General features: G+C 37.5%; 1 protein-coding gene across 1 annotated transcript; it reads right to left on the bottom strand.

The window, feature by feature from the left end:
• Window positions 1-9,375: 9,375 nt before the first annotated feature.
• LOC123656371 (cytoplasmic phosphatidylinositol transfer protein 1) lies at window positions 9,376-18,699 on the bottom strand. The gene is made up of 8 exons (XM_045592061.1): window positions 18,576-18,699; window positions 18,340-18,488; window positions 12,580-12,668; window positions 12,481-12,488; window positions 12,319-12,390; window positions 11,855-12,109; window positions 11,602-11,727; window positions 9,376-10,110 (listed from the first exon to the last, which is right to left on the bottom strand). Exons 1-8 carry the CDS (start codon window positions 18,624-18,626, stop codon window positions 9,967-9,969), a joined length of 894 nt encoding a protein of 297 aa, XP_045448017.1. The 5' UTR covers window positions 18,627-18,699; the 3' UTR covers window positions 9,376-9,966.
• Window positions 18,700-19,160: the final 461 nt, after the last annotated feature.

Here is a 19,160-nt window from a genome sequence, read left to right as displayed (position 1 = left end):
ATCATCAGATCCTGGTTTCCTTATCATGGTACCAAACTAGGGATATCCCCTTTCCAACAAAAAAAGAATTATCAAAATCGGTACATCCAGTAGAAAGTTATGTGGTATAATACAACGTAGGTGGACGAAAAAAGCGTCAAGTAAAAACGCATTATTAGATATAGCTCGAAAAGTAGTTGTTAGATCTCAAATAAATTTAAATGGGACCAACTGGCACACACCACCTTTCGATTAAAAGAAAATTTGTCGAAATCGCTCCACCCAGTCAAAAGTTCTGATGTAACATACATTAAAAAAAAAAACTACAATCGAATTGAGAACCTCCTCCTTTTTTGGAAGTCGGTTAAAAAAGAAACTAGAGTTAAACTCACCTCTCTGCTCTATGACGAGGAATTACAGTGCCACTTCAGCCTATCGCAGTCCACTGCTGGACATAGGCCTCCCCAAGTTCGCGCCACACATCCCGGTCTTCCGCAATCCTCATCCAGCCTACACCGGCAATCTTACGTAGATCGTCGGTCCAACGGGCCGGAGGACGTCCCACAATGCATTTGCCAAGACGCGGTCTCCACTCTAGGACCCGTCTACTCCAACGGCCATCGGTCCTGCGACACAGATGACCAGCCCACTGCCACTTCAACTTGCTAATTCTGTGGGCTATGTCGGTTACCTTCGTTCTCTCGCGGATAGTCTCATTTCTAATCCTGTCTTTGAGAGAGACCCCAAGCATAGCCCGTTCCATTGCACGTTGAGCGACTTTAAACTTGTGGACCAGTCCCTTGGTCAGTGTTCACGTCTCGGCTCCGTATGTTAACACAGGCAGGACGCATTGTTCGAAAACTTTTGTCTTCAAGCATTGCGGAATCTTCGAAGTGAAGACTCGACGGAGCCTGCCAAACGCCGCCCAGCCCAACCGAATCCTCCTATCGGCCTCCTTCTCGAAGTTGTTGCGGCCTAGTTGGATAGTATGGCCTAGGTAAATATAATCCTGAACAACTTCGAGAAGGGTACCATCGACCGATACCGGTATCGGTATGACTTGGTTGTTAAACATAACTTTCGTCTTATCCAAGTTCATACAGAGACCGACACGTCGGGAGGACTCGTTTAGGCCGGCCAGCATTTGGCCTAACTCATCCAGCGTCTCCGCAAAGATGACAATATCGTCGGCGAAACGAAGGTGAGAGATGAATTCACCGTTGACGTTGATGCCCCGTTCCCCCCAATCCAAGGTCTTAAAAACATCCTCTAGCGCAGTGGTAAACAGTTTCGGTGATATTACATCCCCCTGTCTTACCCCGCGCCGGAGGGAAATAGGTCTTGTTCTTTGGTCATTGACATGAACGGTCATCGTCGCCGCGTCGTACATAGATTTTAGTACCTCGATATATCGCCAGTCGATATGACATCTCTGCAGAGAGTCCAGGACAGCCCAGGTCTCGATGGAGTCGAAGGCTTTCTCGTAGTCCACAAATGCCATACACAGCGGTTGATTATATTCTTCCGTCTTTTGGATAATCTGCCGAACAGTATGGATGTGGTCCACGGTGCTGTAGCCATTTCGAAACCCAGCCTGCTCTGGTGGTTGGAATTCGTCGAGTCTTCTGGCGAGACGATTCGTAACAACCCTCGAAAACAGCTTATAGACGTGGCTCAGAAGTGAGATCGGTCTGTAATTCTTTAACAGAGACTTATCGCCTCTCTTAAAGAACAGCACCACCACACTCCTGGACCACGCCTCCGGCGTGGTACCTCGGTGGATGACGGCGTTAAATAGTCTTGCCAAGGCTTTCAGGACAGGTCGCCCTGCGGCTTTAAGGAGTTCAGTGGTAACTCCGTCATCCCCCGGGGCCCTCCCGTTTTTAAGCTGCCCGAGCGCTGCACCAATCTCATCCTCTTCGAAGTCCGGGATACACTCCGAATAATGGCGCAACAATGGTGCCCGTGGATCTTCGGTGTCCCAAGTCGCAGGCTTGCGTGCGCTCGACGAGTACAGCTGTCCATAAAAATTCTCAACCTCTTCTCGGACCTGAGGGCGAGAGCAGACGGTTCTGCCATCTGCTGTTTTAAGCTTCGCAAGAAGGCTTCTCCCCAATGGTCTTTGGAAAACTTTGGACCCCCTATTCTGCTCAATCAGAGTAGCAACCTCTCTCGTATTTGAGCAGCGGAGGTCTCGGCGAATAATTTTCCGTACCCTCTTGGAAAGAGCCCTCTGTTCTGGCGAAGCAGCCGGCAACTCGCGCCTCTGCCGCATCAGATCCAAGGCTTCGGGAGAAAGTTTGGAATGCTTCGTTGGCTTTGTTGGTGGAAAGTGCCTGCGACCCAGTGTACACACCGTCTTCACCACGTTGTCGGTTATCTCGTCCACGTCGCTAGTAGTTTCCAGCGAATCGAATCGGTTTTGGAGTTCCAACTGAAACTGCTCGGAGCCACATAGTATTTGGGGCAGCGTAGGTCGGAGAGTAGATTTCATCAAGCGGGTCCGCTCCTTTCGGAGACATATATTCAGAGTGCCCCGTACTAGCCGGTGGTCGCTGCCGGTGTTAAACCTGTTAACCACTGAGACATCTCTGAATATATGCCTTTTATCCGCTATGATGAAATCTATCTCGTTCCTCGTCACAGTATCGGGGCTTTGCCATGTCCACCTCCTTTGGGGCTTCTTCTCAAAAAATGAGTTCATCAAGAAGAGCCCCTCCGATTCGAGGAAGTTGACAAGCGTCTGCCCCCTGTGATTCCTGTGCCCCAATCCGTGTGGTCCGATGCTCGATCCGTCGCGGCCTTGTACTCCCACTTTAGCGTTGAAATCTCCCATAACAACGCTGTAGAAGGTCGAAGTAGTGCCATGTATGGCCCTTGTAATATCTTCATACAAGGCTTCGACTTCATCGTCAGAGTGTGCCGAGGTCGGCGCATATACCTGTATCACTTTCAGGGAGTACCTGTCGGTGAGCTTAAGTACAAGGTACGCTACCCGGGTCGACACACTACTGACTTCCACAACGTTGTTAGTGAGAGTCTTGTGAACCAGAAAACCGACGCCACCTTGGGAAAGCCCATCACCTTCACGGAAGTAGAACAAGTGCCCGGAGTCCAGGATCATCGTGTCCTCTCCCTCTCTTCGGACTTCAGACAACCCCAGTATGCTCCACTTAATGTGACTAAGTTCTACCTCAAGTTCGGTGAGGTGATGGTCCAACCGTAGCGTGCGTCCATTATACGTAGCCAGGAATATTTTTCTATGGCAGCCTCCCGTACCCCGGTGATTCTTGGCACCCTCTACCCCACCGTTACCACGGCCGCTGCCGTAGCCGGGAATAGTGGGGCTGCCGGGAACTGAGGGCCTTATTTTTAAGTTCGAACTCATGGGGGTTTTTGCCCATAGTCACCACGCTGGGCAGGCGGGTTGGTGACCGCAGGGCTGACTTTGTCGCACCGAAGACGCTGCTGCCCGTCCTCGGTCTGTGCATTTAAAAAGCCAGCAGTTGGATGGCTATCCCGCCATCGGTCGGCCTTTTAAGTTCCAAGGTGGTAGTGGAACTGTGCTATCCCTTAGTCGCCTCTTACGACACCCACGGGAAGAGATGGGGTGGCTAAATTCTTTAGTGCCGTAACCACACAGAATTACAGTGAGCTTTATAAAAATTGAGACATCGATACCATTTGCGACAGTCTGGGTACTTTAAAAACAAAAATGTTGCAGTTTTCAATAATTAAATAAATCAATGGTTGCCAAATTATAATTATCTACTCTTTCAGTAGTTAGTATAAAACTAAAAATTATTAGTTTTTATTAGAATCTTGTTATTTTGTAAATTAAGTTTATATTTTTATGTTGTGCAGACTTATTATTTATATATATATATATACTAGCTGTGCCCGCGGCTTCGCCCGCGTTGAAATCAGTGTGTCACAAAAATTTCCCGGCAAACTTTCAGTGAAAGTCTCATCAAAATCGGCTTTGCCGTTCCGTAAACCTTCCTCTTGAAGCCCTCTATCCATTTGTGAAACCGCATGAAAATCCGTTAAGTAGATTTTGAGGGAATCGGTCACATACGCTTTTGGGAACTTTGTTTTATAATACACTAACTGTTGCCCGCGACTACGTCCGCGTGGTTATGAAGATATGCATTACTATTAAGATGTTTTACGCAAATTTTTTATTTTATTTCAGTCACTTGAAATGCTCATATCACACTGAGCAACTTTTTAAAAGGCACAATTTGGTATGATTTAATAGTTATTTTTATAAAACCTCTCTATACACCACATTTTTAGTTTTATTTTCAGGCTGCAGTATAAATAACCTATCAGGCGAGCTTATAGCTGCTGTATATGTTTCATACAAACTATCAACCCCAATTAAACCCCCTTAGCGATGGAATATCGCAAAATCCGTTCTTAGCGGACGTCTACTAACTATAATCTACCTCCCTGCCAAATTTCATCTTTGTCCATCTTGGATGGATGGACCATCCAGCGGTTTTTGAGTTCTCGTGATGTCAATCAGTGACCTTTCTCTTTTATATATATAGATTACGATGTATTATTTGGACACTTCCTCGCCACCTATAGATCATACATTTTAAATTTCAAGTCTCTTACCTTAATAACATATGACTTTCATATAAACTTCCAACCCCCGTTTTATCCCCTTATGGATCGAGTTTCGTAAAATCCGTTCTCAGCGGATGTTTACGCCCTATAAGGAACCTATCTGCAAAATTTCAAGTTTGTAGCTGTTATAGTTTCAGAGATTTCGTGATGAGTGAGTCAACCTACCATACCCCATTTTAACCCCAAAAGGGAGTTGATTTCTAAAGATACATTATTTGAACACCTTCTCAACATCTATAGAGCATACATTTTAAATTTCAAGTCTCTTACTTCAAAAACATAGGACTTTCATACAAACTTCCAACCACCGTTTTATCACCTTAGGGGTCGAGTTTCATAAAATTCGTTCTTAGCAAATGTATATGCCCTATAAGGAAGCTACTTGCCAATTTTCAAATTTGTAGCTGTTATAGTTTCGGAGATTTCGTGATGAATAAGTAAACCTACCATCCCCCGTTTTAACCCCAAAAGGGAGTTGATTTCTAAAGATTCATTATTTGAACACCTTCTCATCATCTATAAGGTATACATTTTAAATTTCAAGTCTCTTACTTCAAAAACATGGGACTTGCATACAAACTTCCAACCCCCTTTTTACCCCCTTAAGGGTCGAATTTTGTAAAATTCGTTCTTAGCGGATGTCTACGCCCTATAAGGAGCCTTTCTGCCTCATTTCAAGTTTGTAACTGTTATAGTTTCGGAGATTTCGTGATCAGTGAGCCGACCTACTATCCCCCGTTTTAACCCAAAAAGGGGTTGATTTCTAAAGATATATTATTTGGACACCTTTTCACCATCTATCTATAGAGCTTACATTTGAAATTTCAAGTCTCTTACGTCAAAAACATGGGACTCTCATACAAACTTCCAACCCCCATTTTACCCCCTTAGGGGTTGAGTTTCGTAAAATCCGTTCTTAGCGGATGTCTACGTCCTATAAAGAGCCTACTTGCCAAATTTCATCAAGATCGGCTTAGCTATTCCGTAAACCTTCCTCTTGAAGCCCTCTCTCCATTGGTGAAACCGCATGAAAATCTGTTCAGTAGATTTTAAGGGAATCGATCACATACACTTTTGGGGACTTTGTTTTATAATACACTAATTATTTAACGCAAATTATTTTTTTATTTAAGTGACTTGAAATGCTTATCATACTGATTAACTTTTTAAAAGGCACAATTTAGTATAATTTAATAAAAACTTTATAAAACCTCTCTATACACCACACTTTTAGTTTTATTTTTAGGCTGCAGTATAAATAACCTATTAAGCGAACTTATAGGTGTTGTATATGTTTCGTACGAACTATAAGCCCCCATTACATCCTCTTAGCGGTGGAATATCGCAAAATCCGTTCTTAGCGGACGTCTACTAACTATAATCTACCTCCCTACCAAATTTCATCTTTGTCCATCCATGTATAGATTACGATGCATTATTTGGACACCTCGTCACACATCCATATGTAGATTACGATGCCCCGTTTTAACCCCAAAAAGGAGCTGATTTCTAAAGATACATTATTTGGACACCTTCTCACCATCTATAGAGTATACATTTTAAATTTCAACACTCTTACTTCAAAAACATAGGACTTTCTTACAAACTTCCAACCCCCGTTTTACCCCCTTAGGGGTCGGGTTTCGTAAAATCAGTTCTTAGCGAATGTCTACGCCCTATAAGGAACCTACCTGTTAAATTTCAAGTTTGTAGCTGTTATAGTTCCAGAGATTTCGTGATGAGTGAATCAATCTACCATTCCCCGTTTTAACCCCAAAAGGGAGTTTCTTTCTAAAGATACATTATTCGGACACCTTCTCACTATCTAAAGAGCGAACATTTTAAATTTCAAGTCTCTTACTTCAAAAACATAGGACATACAAACTTTTCATACAAAATTTCAACCCCCGTTTTACCCCTTTAGGGGCCGAATTTCGTAAAACCCGTTCTTAACGAATGCTTACGCCCTATAAGGAGCATATCTACCAAATTTCAAGTTTGTAGGTGTTATAGTTTCGGAGATTTCGTGATGAGTGAGTCAACCTACCATCCCCCGTTTTAACCCCAAAAGGGAGTTTATTTCTAAAGATACATTATTTGGACACCTTTTCATCATCTATAGAGCATACATTTTAAATTTCAAGTCTCTTACTTCAAAAACATAGGACTTTCATACAAACTTGCAACCCCCGTTTTACCCCCTTAGGGGTCGAGTTTCGTAAAATCCGTTCTTAGCGGATGCCTACGTCTTATAAGGAGCCTACCTGTCAAATTTCAAGTTTGTAGGTGTTATAGTTTCGGAGATTTCGTGATGAGTGAGTGACCTTTCGCTTTTATATATATTATAGATATATATATATATATATATTTAAATGCTATTATTAATATTTTTAAGCTGTAATATATCTTAAAACTGTAGTATAGTGTTAATATAATACGTAGGTATTTAGTTGGTAAGCCAATTAAATATAAAAATAAATAATATAACCTTTTCACCGCTAAAATCATAAAAATATAATAATGAAGTAAGCCGTAGAGTATCATGCAAAATGTTGAGTTGCGGAAAACAGCCCGTGTTTATCAACAAGCCGCAGTATATAGTAGTAATGAATAAATACATTTCTTACTTAATATAAATAAATCTCTTACTTAATACACACACACTGTCGTCCGTTCCTATGGTAAGCAACTTAATGCTTGTTTTATGGGTAATAAGTTATAATCGATTGCTGTAGCTGACTTTTTTAATAAATATACATATAAATAATACATAAACATATAAAAACAAATATAACACCTAATAGACTCAGCTGGGAATCGAACGCGCAACGCGCGGAGCAGAAAGCAGGGCCACTACAAACTGCGCTAACAGGCTAGAGAAGAGTAGTATTTGCACATTGTCATAATAATAATAATAATAATAATAAAATGAGCATTTTCGGTTCAGATGCCCTTGCTACGTGTATGTGTATGCAATGTATAAAATTACTGGACTATCTACAAGTTTGTAATAAAACAACAAAATTATTTTGCAATAAGTACATTTATTTACTACACCAATTTGCTAAAAATGAAGATTTTTCTATTATCTTATAAACTATGATCATTGATCCTTTTTGCATTTTGCGCTGTTTTATGTTATGGAATATATTATTTTCCTATATTAAAAGTTGTACATTTTAAAATTAACTGTTTCGCTTGTACATAACATTTTAATTTTTAATATACAATAAGTTTCCTATAGGAGGCTCATATAAAGCTGTTTGAACCTGGAGTTCCTAAGGAATGTAAATTAAAAATAACGATCAATTGATAACTGTTGTAAAAAAATTGTTACCTAATATTTTATATTGCATTTAATCTTATTTTTAATAATTAAATACGCGTATACTTCAGTGATTTTCTTTTATTATAATAATTATGTATAATTTAAAAAAAAAACAGTCAATAGACAACCATTCCTACAATTTCAAGCTATTATAACAATACGCGGAAAAATAAACTACATTGCAGTACAAGCGGCACGCAGACAACGTCAACAACAATCAAACATTATAACAAGTTTAATTATTAAAAATTTATATTATTACTAAATTGATTTTTGGTGGCCAAAATCAAATTAAAAAACTTCGATGACTGTACATTATAGAATCTCTTAGGCCGGTATTAATTAAAATGTTTTAGTCAATATTTTGTACTTGTTTACCCTTAGATAGCTTTACACATTATCGGTAACTTAATAACTTAGAAATTTGACAGAAAAAAAAACGTTATTAGCTATCGTAAATTGAATTAACAACATTTTAAATGTATATATCCATTAAGGTATTTTCCTATCAATTGTATGATAATTATTTTAAAGTTTTTTTTTTTTAAATATATCTACTAAATTACGAAAATGCACACACTTGCTTAAAGACATGCTTTAGTTGAATGTATAGAAACGTTTAAAGTTTTAGAAAATTAATCATGTTTAGATAACATGTCTACTTGAATTTTTGTAAATATTTATCCGATGTCATTAAGTACACCACATAATCTCGATAATTAACGTAGAAGATCACTTAAAAATAATTGTAGGTATAATATCTATTATAAATAATAATAAAAAAAACATTAATTAATACAATACCATATAGTCTATTCGCGCTAAGAAAATAGTGACTCGTCAGTGCAACTGACAGGTAAAGGATTACTCACGTTTGCGAAAATTAAACAATTAGTATTACAGTTCTCTACGTGACATTGGCGCAATCAACCGTGCTGCACTGTCACAACTGAAACCCATCAAACCCTCAATAAAAATTTGAGCAAAATTTTTAATACCCAGTATTGTCAAATAATAATATTTTCATGAATAGCTGCTAGCTATCCATTTTTTACATCGACAAAAAACACGTTAATACTATCTGAATTACTTTAACAGGTCCATGTAAATAAGGCTTACTAATTTACTTTGGTCTAATTGGTCAAGGGTCTTGGCTAAGTGAAAACGATGTGTCACTGTTTCCTTAACGCGAAAACACTCCTGACAAAGCAGTGGTAAAGGAACATCGTAGTATAATATTAAGCAATGCATAATTAGGTAAGTATTACACTCACATTATTCGAGCCATTTGTAAGTCAAATCCTAATCCAATCACATCTACATTTTATGGATTTTAGCACCCAAATATCAAATCTACTTAATACAAAATTAATATTCGAAAGTATAAACGAGTGTCTTCACGAGGATGCTATTATAAGTAAGAGACAGACAACAGTATAAAAATTATTAGTACATTTGTCACAGTTAATAGCTTGAGCTCAATATCAAACAAACATTACAACACTGACCTTATTAAATAACTACATTGTTTTAATCTGATCAGTAATGGATTGGTTCGATAATCATTTAATTATTAACAAGAGTATGTGCTGACAATGAATCCATTTTTTAAGTATATAAATATCGTCATTTTTCAGTCGAGTTGTTTGAACCATTTTTTTTTTTCAATATTAAAAGTTTTATTAGAATTTTGAAATATTAGAATGTTGTTTACACTAAAACTGCACAAGCCTTCTATAGAACAGTAAATAAATGAGGGAGAATTGTTTAATGCATTCAAATTATATTAAAGAACCTCAAATCATATCCTGTTTGATTGATAACTCAGCTGAAGTACGTTTATTTTCTATCATATGCTATCCGTGTCATTAATAAAAGTTACATGAGTGATTATAAAAAAATAACTATCTAAAAGGTTGTGTGATATGAGAAGAAGGCAACAGATGAACACATTGTGTTAATGAAACTAAACCCTGCACATACAGAGAAGTGAATTAATTATATCTTCAGGTAAATATAAATTATGACCAGGAAAACCAGGACTTAGACTCTGAAGATGGTGTCCCCAAAGGACTTTTAGGCGTTTTTGGTGTTGGAGGCTGTGAAGACTTCTTACTGTCTTGTCCATCTTGATTTTTTTCTGCTTCTTCTAATGCAGTTTTTACCTAGAAAATGTTACAAGCCAATGTATATTTAAGAATACTTTGTTTAATTTTGTTTCTGTGATTTTTTTGTGTAATACACATGAGGAAATTATAAACGTTTGTTGATCTTGCAGTCGAGAACGTTTTTACGTACTCCAGCTCCTGCTAGCTCTAGCAGTTTGTTCGTTTGGTCTAAACCCACCTTAAAACTATCGTTCGACTATCGTCCGAAACCGACTTTACAGACAACCATTTTTTTTTTGAAGACATACTTATTGTTCTTTATTATTCTTTTGGCGCGTTAGGGAAAAATTATGAGGGTATTTTTTTACGATGCGCGCGCACACCGTCACAAAAAAAAACCGACACACTAAAGTTAGCTAGTCAACGAAGTAGCTAGCAACGTGAAGTTAGCTAGCCAATAAAGTATAACTTCATATTTCGAAAACAACGTGTAAAAGCTGCGGAACGGAGCATGAGTGCACTTCCCGCAACGCCGGAGCTAAGGTGGAGTCAAACGCGGAGCTCGAAGGTATTGTAATTGCCCTAAATTCTTCTTCTAATCTTAAAACTTCAACCATTAATATCTCCATAATATCTCCATAACCATGGGGTATCACATGGTGGGAGTGGTACTAAAGGGTAACCCATTCCCTCCTCCCCTCTCCCTCCTAAACCAAATAATTCAACGCCCGATGGTCAAGTAAAGAAAAGACACATCTTATAAGTATATGTCAATAAAAATATCGAAAATATATACATACATAGGCTATTATGTACATAACCGGCCTCTAATTTATGGGAGGTTAAATTTTTGTTATTTCTGACTCTACCTTAACTCCGGTATTGCGGGAAGTGCACTCATGCTCCGTTCCACGACTTTCAGACGTTATTTTCGAACAAATGTACGTTAAAACGATCTCTACTGCAAGATCAACATACGATACGAATTGACCTTTAACGACTGACAAATAGACACTTTTAAACAAAATAACGCGTCAGACATAATATTCCAATAAAATTAGTAACATTGCGTTCGAAAAATACCCAAAACCGAATCGGAGCACCCCACTGTCCACGTGGCCTTGGTCTGCCCTACCCCTAGTGTTTTTTTTAGGCCGGAGGCGCGGAGGGGGCGCAGCCCTCGCCCGCCCTCCGCCGGCCTTCGGCGACCAGCCTCAGCCGCTCCTCTACGCATTCGTTCGCGCGCTTTCGCACGCAAGGGCGGAAGGGCTGCACTTCCCGCAGCGCTGGCGCCAAGCGTTATTCTAACCTGGTAGATGGCTAAGGTGGTAGATTAATTTGTTCCGATTTAAAATTTTAACCATGATATCTCCGTAACCACGGGGTTTACACGATAATAGTTGTCCAAGGGGGGGGGGGGGTAAAAGTCCGCCTTTTTTTCTATAAAAAACAATTGTACCGTTAAACAATTTGTAAATGACTATATTGAAGTTGTGTTTGATTATAGCAAAAAACCAAACACTAACTACTCTATATCTACTATTTCACCTTCATGTTAGTTTTGGCTTGCATATCCCTTTCGTATGCTCTCACATCTTCTATAGTCATGTTGAACCATTCATCCATCCAAGTGAATGCTTGACGATGCCCCAAAAGAAGTATTTCTCGAATAGCCTTGAAAAAATAATATTACAAAGATATATCTCAACGTGAGTAACAATCTGTAACTAAACAATATATATTAAAGCTAGTATCATTTATTTTTTGTTTCTGTTTTAAAATACATCAAATTCATACATACCGCTTGAACATAATCTTCAACTTTCGTTTGCAAGCCCCATACCTCAAATTTGGCATGGACTACTTTGTAACAGCACATGATAGGCTTATGGTTATCACGCCAACCTTCAACAAGAGGACCTCTGCCTGACTTTTCAGACTTAAATAATTTAGGGTCCTCAGATTCTTTGTAATGATGTGGTTTAATCTCATCAAAGGCTATGTCAAGAAAATCAACATCTCTTCCTTCCAATTCCTCGGGTGTTAAATCAAGACACTGAAATGTTTTAACTAATATTTCATAACTTAATAAATATAGAAATAATAAAGATAAATACTTTACAAAAAATGGATTTTATTTATTATTATTTTATACTATTTATCACCTTTGCAATTACAGCTCCTGTATTTTTAAATAATACTTTGGCAATTTATTGAGAAAAAATTCTTTCACTAACTATTACCTATAGTTAGATAAATACTTACATTTTCTGTAGTACCATTATTATCTTCATATCTTGTTTGAATCGATATTGAAAACTTTGGAATAAAGGAACACTAAAAAAATTAAAAATATATTTAATAATAACCAGTTTAACTACAAAAGAAAAGAATATATTTAAAATCTACTTTTTCTAATTTACTTACTGTGTATTCTTTTACGTCGAAATTGCCATGAAAAAGAAAAAAATTTATAAATTACGAATACCATATAAAAATCATTGTCATAATATTAATAAAATTTACCAGTTATAGTATATGGATAAAAATTCCATGCTTTTTCAGTAACATAAAAAATTTTTGGTATTAAACTTTGGATCCAATAAGGTAAATGACTGGAAAAAACAAGGTTAAATTATTAATACAAATATCTTTATTGCACACAAGTATAGGTCAACAGAGATACAAAGAAAAACCTGCAATTAATTACATAATATAATTAATTATACGAGCCCCGATGCAAAATAGTTCGTCTAGTGTGAAATTTTCTCTGTGAGATTTAAATATTTATTTATTTTTGTATGTCTATATAAAATATTAAGCTGTTCTACTATCGCATGTCTTATGCCATTTTTTAATTATGAACCAATAAACTATTTTAGCTTTTAAAATTTATACATATCCTGTTTTAAATTCGAAGAAGTTATAAGCAAAATAGTTCGTCTAATTGTTAATTGATGCAAAAGAGTTCGTCTATCGGTGATTATTCCTTCTTTGTACAATTATGTTGCATAATTTAAATTTGTAAAAGTATGTACGATTTTTATTTTTGTGTACCCACACATTAGGAATTCTAAACATTTTTGAATATCATATCAAAAATTGACCGCTCCAGCGGGATTCGAACCCGCGTCTCCGACTGACCGTGTCGGCGCTCTAGCCAATTAAGCTATGGAACGATGTACCCGCTAGAGCGAAACTTTTGATATGATGATTTTGATTTTCGGTTTAAGCGAACCGTGGCGCCGTCTATAGTGAGTTCTTTACAGAGACCCGTAACTATTCAAAGTTTCATATTACAATGAGCGGTCAATTTTTGATATGATATTCAAAAATGTTTTGTAAAAGTAATTCTGTGTCATTTGTCAAGTGAGACAGTATAAATTCTGAAAATTTCAGTTTTTTTCGTTAATTTTCAAATAACACTGGGTCGTGGCAAACCCATGTGTGAAGAGCTTCGAAAGCGAATAGTTTGTGGGGTCGATGCTGGCAAATCAAGTCACCAAATATCTAAAGACTTGATACTTTCCAGGTCTACAGTCCAATCTATCATTCAGCGCTATAAAAATAATAGAATGACTTCTTGTTTGAAGAAAACTGGTCGACCTCGCGTCACAAGTGCAGCAGAAAACAGAATCCTGAAGAAAATTATTAAAAATAATCACCGTGCTCGAGCTGGAGAACTAACGGCGAATGGAAAGACATGATTAACAAAGACGTCTCAGTTGATACTTGCAAAAGAGTCCTAAAAAGAATGGGTTACTGATTTTACACCGCTAAGGAAAAACCACTGTTGACTGCTGTAAAAGAAAAAGAGGTTGAAGTTTGCTCGTAATTATTTAAATTGGACTTCCGATCAGTGGCGTAGTATCATTTGGAGTGACGAGTCCAAATTTGAAATGACAGTCGGCGATGAAAGGAAAAAAGTGATTCGGAACAAAAAAGAGGCATTTCATACTGATTATCTCAAACGCAAAGTTTCCAGCGTTTCTTATGATATGGGGCTGCATGTCTGCACAAAGTGTTGGTGGTATGAAGTTTGTGGATGGTTCTATCAATTCTGCAAGGTATCAAAACCTTTTAGAAGAGAATTTACTGCCCTCTATTCCGTCGCTCAAGCATCAAGATTCCTTCATTTTTCAACAGGATGGTGCTTCCTGCTATACTGCAAGGACAACAAAGACGTGGCTACTGGCGAAAAGCATCACTACAACCGAATGGCCATCTAACAGCCCGGACTCGTCGCCGATCGAAACCCTATGGTGGAAAATGAAAAAAATTCTCCGTAAAAATCCATCAAAATCGAAGAGCGACTTAAAGGCTAAACTCTTAGCTGTCTGGGAGTCAATTATGCCTGAGAAGTGTGCAGCGTTGGTGGCAACCATGCCTCTTCGCATTAAAGCTGTCATTGAGAGCAAAGGCGACACAACTAAGTGGTAGACGAACTATTTTGCGTGGGTAACAAGGGTAGACGAATACTTTTGCATTATTTTTATTTTATTTTTTTATTTTGTTTCAGACATAGTCCATATCTTAATGTTAGTATTACAAAAACAACTTATATCTAATGTTAATAAATCAATATAAATATATATAGAAGCAAATAAAAATATCAAATAATAAATAAAATTAATAAAAAGCACAAGTAATAGCTATCTGAACACGACCCTCGTCAATCTGAATGCAGCCGTATTCAGTGACGCAGTATTGCCGAATTCCAGCGGTCCGCTAGTGTACTCAGAATGCCATTCGAGCTGGTTCTTAGCCTCCGGAGTATGGATGCACACCTCTTACGAATAATGGCATTAAAGCTATCAACTCGCCTCGTAGTAAACATTTCGGAGGCACTGCAGTAACGCGGCAACTCAAGCAGCACTTTGAATGTATTGTTGTACTGGACTTTCAGGGCGTTGTACGCACGCTGCGTATACTTGACCGAAAGGCTGCAGGTGTAGAAGGATTGGCAATATGCCTTAAACAGAGTTACCTTCACACTATCAGTACACCTTGCAAACCTTCGAGCCAGCATGTTGCAGCGCACGGTCAGCGCCCTGCGCTTTCGCTCCAAATCCTCGTCATCGCTGAGGTTGTCCGAAACCCAGTGACCCAGATACTTAAAACTTTTTATTCTATTTAAAGCAGCACCTCCAAGATATAAAGGTGGCACATTCGCATAGACTTTCTTGCCGGTCTTAAATACTAGGAGTTCACTCTTTTTCGAGTTATATCTGAGTCCCTGGGCTTCAGCATACCTTTCACAAATCCGCATTAATTTGCCCAGTGCACCTATAGATGGGCTTAACAGTACCATATCATCAGCGTAACTGATGTTATTTACGCAGATGCCCCCCACATGACAGCCAATGTTGCTATTTCTAAGCTCACCAAGTAACCCGTTCATACACAGGTTAAATAAACGAGGCAAGGTCAACCCCCCTTGTCTCACCCCACACTCCAACCCGTACATTTCTGAGTGCGTGCTCTTCACAACATTCCGTTGGTTGTAGTACCAGTATTCCAGGACAGATGCAACCTCGCAGGGTACATCAGTCTCCTCACTTAATTTTGTCCAGAGCACATCATATGCCTTCGTATCAAATGCCTTTAATAAATCCAGAAAACAGGCATAAACTGGACTTTTTCTAGCTGTATAGTACAGTACAGTCTGCTTGAGGCATAGGATGGCACTCTTTGTAGAAAGACCCGGTCTAAAACCAAATTGAGAGTCCTGAAGCTTAATATGCCCCTATAACTGCTTATCAAGCAGACTGTCCAGTACCTTTGCTGTGACCGTAGCGAGTGAAATTGGTCTATAGTTGGAAACATCGGATACATCCCGTTTTATTTTTCAATATGGGTACTACTACAGTGTACATGAGATCTTCCGGCAGGTAACTGTGACTTATACACAAGTTAAAAAACATAGCGAGAACTCTCGACAAGTCCGTCTCCGCATACTTCAGATGCTTAATACTGAGGCAATCGTGACCGGGTGACTTACCTCGTACCATCTGACTTACGACCCTCTTTACATCGTTAGCGGAAAATCTAACGCTTATTGACTTCGATTGCACAGTATTGAGCATCCGAGTACCGGAGCTTTTGCTATTTGCTTAAGCTATTTGTATTAGATCAACCTTGAAATGTTGTCTAAAAAAGTTTGCTATATCACGGGGTTCGTGAAAGCCAGCAACGCTCGCAGGACGGCTATTTGACTTTGGATTCAATTTATTTGTTCTCTTCCAAAATTTACTAAAATTTTTACTCGCGTGATTTTGCGCTATTCTATCTAACTTTATTTGATTTTCATTTTCCTGACACAATTTTAATTTCGACTTAAAAATCCGTCTGCTTTCCCCAAAGAGCAACACGGAGGGGAGTAGCCATGTACAGGAGTCAAGATATAAGTCCAAATGGCCATATGCGTACAATAAAACTAGTTGCAGCCGCACTGATCACTAGACTAAATCTAGTTGCGCGATTGAAACGACGTCCTTCAAAAATTGCTAAATTGTTCTGTTTTTTGCTGCAAAAAGAGATCTGCCACGTCAAATTTACTAAAAGATGGGGCTACCTTTCATATGTAAGTATTTTTTAATCACATTATTTCTGTATACTTCTTTTAAACATTTTTTAAAGTTAAAAATTACAAATGTTATCGGTCGTGTTGTTTCGTATTTGTTTACCAACACAGGCCGCTCGCCCTTATACAATATGCGGATCGGTCGAGCGACTGATCTGAGTTTATTTCCGAGAAGTCACTATCGCCGAGCGATAGTGTTGTTACCGGTTTGTTTGTAGATAGTTATCGATAAAAACGGCAACTTCGTCGCGGTTTACAATTTGTGTCCCTACCCTCTTTCATGTAAACGACATCATTTGCTTTTATTATAGGAAATATTCCTGTTGGCCCACTATTCAATTCAAAACTATTAATTGGACATGCACCATGGTTAGTATTTATAATGTTGTTGGTGTTACAGTTGCAATCAACCAGATTATTTATACTCATACATTTTTGTTTTAATTCTAGGACTTCTTCTTTTGTTGCATAAATGTCTGTAATCCGGTCTGTGTCCTGTCTCAACTTAACAAGGTCCTTGAGAATCCGAGTAGCGTCCAGGCGAACAAAACTGGGGGTAGTTTGTGTAATTCCCGTGCCACAAAGACGGGAACTATTTCTGGATCACTTTCTTAAAGACAACAAATAATGTCCTCTATGTCCCTCACCACTTTTCCTTTCCGTTTTCTTACCTTCTTCTTGCTGTTTGATAGAATCAAAAAGTAAATTCTTTGCAACTATTATTTCGTTCTCTGGAAATGCTGTTTCGCAGATTCGACATATACTGTCCTTGTCCATTATGTCTATTTTATTACAGACAAATTCAAGGACTTTATTAATAACTATATTACACGAATTGCATTTAACTGTTGTAGTTATTTGTTCACCACTATCTTTCACCTTATGACTCATCTTCACAACCATTCGCTCATAAGCGTAAGCGACACAGGACTGATTATATTTTTTAGAATATTTTTTAATTTTTTTATGTTATGTAAAGTCATGAAAGAATTTCAGTTATGTTAAAATAAACTTTAAAATATTCCTCAAATTGTGGTGTACTTTTTATTAAACATTCTTAATTATTTTACCAATATTTACTTTTTATATTTTACACGTTGCACTACTATCCATACTAGACAAACTATTTAGCATCGGGGCCCGTATAATCATATTAAAGTTATATACATTAAGTAAATACACACTGTTACTGTTAACATAGTAATATAATTCTAATTCTCATTGTTAATAAAATTAAACATGCATTTAAAAATTAATTGAGACATTCACAGATCATCTGGAATATAAGGCTTTATGTAATTACTTATCTTTTGTATCTTTTTGTAATAAATAGGTAATGAAGAATTTATATAATAAAATAGCAATATTTTGGGAAATATTCAACTAAAGTTTTCTGCAAAACAAGATTTTCAGAAATTTCTAACAATTCTAATACTAATTATTTTGAATAGTAAAGTAAAGACTAGAAATTAAGCCTCCTTTAAAAAAAATGATTATTTAAATATCTCAAAATTATTCTCTCATTTCATGTTTTAATACATATTTCCCTAGCAAAACCCATACGAATGAAACCTTATGAACATTGCTGTACCAGTCAAACTACTTATAATAGTAACATAATATTAAACAAATATATCTATTACATATTACAAAGCAAAAACAGATTATTTGTTTAAACAGCTGAATATCCGGATCTACTATACCTGGACAAATGTATCCTTTTTTCAGTAAACTGGCCAGATCCATATTTTTCATCATTTATCTGTTCGTTCGCTACGACCTCGACACCTTCACCATTGGTTGATTGCTCAAAACTATGTCTTGCAATCATATACAACTGCCCTATACGATACTAGAAAATTTTGGATAATAAACGCTATAGATAGAAATAAACATAACCAATAAAATGTTATATTAAATAGATAACAATATAACATACCTCCTCTACAGTCATGGGCATACATATTCTATATTCTTTTGTTAAAACCATATTTTTCTTTTATTAATGTATTTTATTAAAACAAATCACTGAATTCTTCAAAGATTTCTTTCGTGATTTTTAACTTTATGTTGTTTTAAAATTTATCCCCAATAGGGAAAGGCAAAGGACTATAATCCATACAGCCTAGTCTGAATTTGTAAGTTTCGTTCTGATATATCAAAAGGCCGGAGCCAAGTCTGAAGTAACTTTATTGTTCTTCTGATTCGATGACTGGTAGAGTAAGGCCGAAACCAAGTCTGAAATTTCATATTTTCGTCTACTCTTCTTTGTCTATAAGTGATAGGCGAGGTCGAAACCAAGTCTGTAATAGGCCGAAGCCTGAAATATCAAAATAAAATTTCACATCCGATGAATGAAGGTCCTGATCCTGTTTCAAATATCATTGATAGTATTGCAAATAAATTCAAATATACTAGTATAGTTATCCAAATTAGTCAATAAATCTTGTGTATTGCGCGGGACATTTTTTGGTCCAGAAGTTGATAACAAGTTGGCTATAAATAAGAGGCGTTCCAGATTAAA

The sequence above is a fragment of the Melitaea cinxia genome, chromosome 9, assembly GCF_905220565.1.
Source record: "Melitaea cinxia chromosome 9, ilMelCinx1.1, whole genome shotgun sequence".
NCBI lineage: Eukaryota > Metazoa > Arthropoda > Insecta > Lepidoptera > Nymphalidae > Melitaea > Melitaea cinxia.
This window is presented reverse-complemented; position numbering and strand designations above follow the sequence as displayed.